The 2,823-nt window shown below is 45.4% G+C and overlaps 1 protein-coding gene across 1 annotated transcript in view; it reads right to left on the bottom strand.

Annotated features, from left to right (window-relative positions):
• LOC106807154 (transcription factor 20-like) overlaps positions 1–1,786 on the bottom strand; it is a 13,554-nt gene extending 11,768 nt beyond the window's left edge. Inside the window, exons 1-2 of the mRNA XM_014809422.1 lie at positions 1,669–1,786; positions 520–548 (exon numbers count right to left, since the gene is read on the bottom strand). Coding sequence (XP_014664908.1) covers positions 520–548; positions 1,669–1,675 — 36 coding nt within the window. The 5' untranslated portion in view covers positions 1,676–1,786. The remainder of the gene's footprint in view (positions 1–519; positions 549–1,668) is intronic.
• Positions 1,787–2,823: the final 1,037 nt, after the last annotated feature.

Raw genomic sequence — 2,823 nt, 5'->3', positions numbered from 1 at the left:
AGAGAGATAGAGAGAGAGAGAGAGAGAGAGAGAGAGAGAGAGAGAGAGAGCGCGCGCGGCTGTGGAGGAAGCGACGTTACTATGAGTGCACTACGTGTGTCTCTCACTCTCTCCCGTCTCACTTCATGCACCTTAGCACGAGCGCACCAACCATTCTAGCATTTCATTAGCGCTATTCATCATATCAGGGGTTAATAATGACAATTTGTCATAATGACTCTCTCTATCTCTCGCCCTCTCTTTCTCTCTCTCTCTCTTGTTCTCTCTCTCTCTCTCTCTATCTCTTGTCCCAGCTGTGTTCGCGGGTTCAATGGCCTGACCAGAAGTGCGCGGGGTGTGCGGAAAGTGTGTGTGTGTGAGAGAGAGAGAGAGAGAGAGACATTTTAGTGTCAATATCAACGCTTCCTCAATAAAACTCTTGGGAGAACTTGGCAGGAGATGCGGGAGTGGTTAAAAGCCTTTTATTGGCATTTATGAATGCGGTGCGATTAGAAAGTTGCGTTAGCCACATAAACTCACCAGTGCCAACAATATGATCTCTCGTATTCCTAAAACACACAAAAATAGCACATTACATTATGATAGCGACGTGAAATCGGGCAACACAAGGTAAATAGACCCATTATACATGAGATAGAGGTAAGTATTTCTGAAGACATAATATGATTGTAACTCAGCCGTCTCCGCTACCTTCACACAACGTTTTATAGCACGCGACTGGGATTTGACACAGCAACCTACTAAATGATTTACTGGAGCCAAAAACTAAATCAGAATATCATCAAAAACTGCGGTTACTTCTGCGGTGTCTTCGATCGTTTGTAAAGCGATCGGCATTAGTTGATAATAAGCCGGTGCACGTTATTGTGGTAAGTTGGTAACTCAAACTTCGCAGCCTATACACGACTACTCGTAAACATCAAATTAGAAAATTAGCTGAGCGCTTTAACACGGCATTTTTCGCAAGCGTGGGAATTTCCATGACTCATAGGTCCCTTACGTGCTTAGAACAATAAAAACAATAGCAATCGATCGCGCTTACAGAACAATTACTTTAATCGCTTTCATTTCCATACGATATATTTTATACACTATAATTCTGGTACACTTCATTTCAGCGACGAAAGCAACCAACAGTTTTAACTACAAGAATTCCCAATCGATTTCAACGGGCTTCAACCACCAAAATTCCAATAGATTTCAACGCGTTTCAACTACGAGAATTCCAATAGATTTCAAGGCGGTTCAACCACGAGCATTCCAATAGATTTCAAGGCGGTTCAACCACGAACATTCCAATAGATTTCAACGCCCTTCAACCACGAGAATTCCAGTAGATTTCAACGCGTTTTAATGATCAACCAAAAAAATTTCAACAAATTTCACCTAGTTTCAAGTGCGACTGTGTTGACTCGATCGAGAACGCATTCGAGCTCTCTTGTTAAAAGACTGTTGAAACTAACAATAATGAAACGATCACCCAGGTGTTTTAAAGCTACTACCCACTCATGTCTCCACGCGAGTACAAGTAACCTACCACCGAATGCTTTCTGCTAGCCGCAGTAAGTCAGCACTGATTACATACATAACGTCAAGACAGCTAATAATACCTGTATGATTATTAGCTCTTGATAACGTTAGGATTCGAGCTTCGAACTTCGTGCTTACCTGACATAGTGACTCCTTCTCGCTGTGTATCTATATCTCTCTCTCTCTTCGCGACGAGGCGGAGGAGAGCGCTGCTTGGTAGGTGTGTGTCGCTGACTGCTCACCTGGTGATGTGACGGCAGACGCCCGCCGTGACCGCCGTTATGTGCCGACGCAGCGATGCAGCACGGAGCAGCAGCGGCGGTACGCGGCGGGGTCACACACGTACACGTCAGACGCACGTCAGACGTGCCTGGGTCACGCACGTCCTGCTGACCCGTATGAGAATCATCAGCGTGCCCGCTGGGTGTTGGTGACACCGTCGAGGTTATGCTAGTTTTATTAAGAGCTTATAATGCGTTAGCTTTTCGTATCATATAGCTGCGATATGTCTATATGTGCGACTCGTGCTATTCATGTCATATGTCTAACTATAGATTGATCATTAGAGAGGGAGGCATAGATAGAGAGAAATGGAAAAAGAGAGAGGAAGAGAGTGAATAAAAGATAGAGAGCGGGAGGGAATGAGAGAGAGGAAGAGAGTGAATAAAAGATAGAGAGCGGGAGGGAATGAGAGAGAGGAAGATAGTGAGTAAAAGATAGAGAGCGGGAAGGAAGGAGATAGAGAGGAAGAGAGTGAATAAAAAATAGAGAGCGGGAGGGAAGGAGAGAAATGAAACAGAAGACAAGGCAATGGCCGACAGAGACACACCTACCCCTGGCATAGAGAGAAGGAAAGGGAGAGCGAGAGAGAGAGGGGGAAGAATGAGAGAGAGGCGAGAGAGAGAGAGAGAGAGAGAGCGAGAGAGAAAGAGAGAGAGAGAGAGAGAGAGAGAGAGAGAGAGAGAGAGAGAGAGCCGTCAAGCACATCGGGGAAAATTGGTGGAAAAACTAAAGTAGTTGGCAGGTAGAGGAGAGAGTAATGAAATAAATAGTGGACGGGACAAGAGGAAAGGGGGTGAGAGGGAAGTCGGGAAGAAAGAATGGGATAGCAAGAGAGAGCGAGAGAGGGAGAGAGAGAGAGAGAGAGCGAGAGAGAAAGAGAGAGAGAGAGAGAGAGAGAGAAAGAGAGAGCCGTCAAGCACATCGGGGAAAATTGGTGGAAAAACTAAAGTAGTTGGCAGGTAGAGGAGAGAGTAATGAAATAAATAGTGGACGGGACAAGAGGAAAGGGGG

The sequence above is a fragment of the Priapulus caudatus genome, unplaced genomic scaffold (genome assembly GCF_000485595.1).
Source record: "Priapulus caudatus unplaced genomic scaffold, Priapulus_caudatus-5.0.1 Scaffold197, whole genome shotgun sequence".
NCBI classification, from domain to species: Eukaryota; Metazoa; Priapulida; class Priapulimorpha; order Priapulimorphida; family Priapulidae; genus Priapulus; species Priapulus caudatus.
The sequence above is the reverse complement of the archived record's forward strand: the minus strand, read 5'-3'. Positions and strand labels throughout refer to the sequence as shown.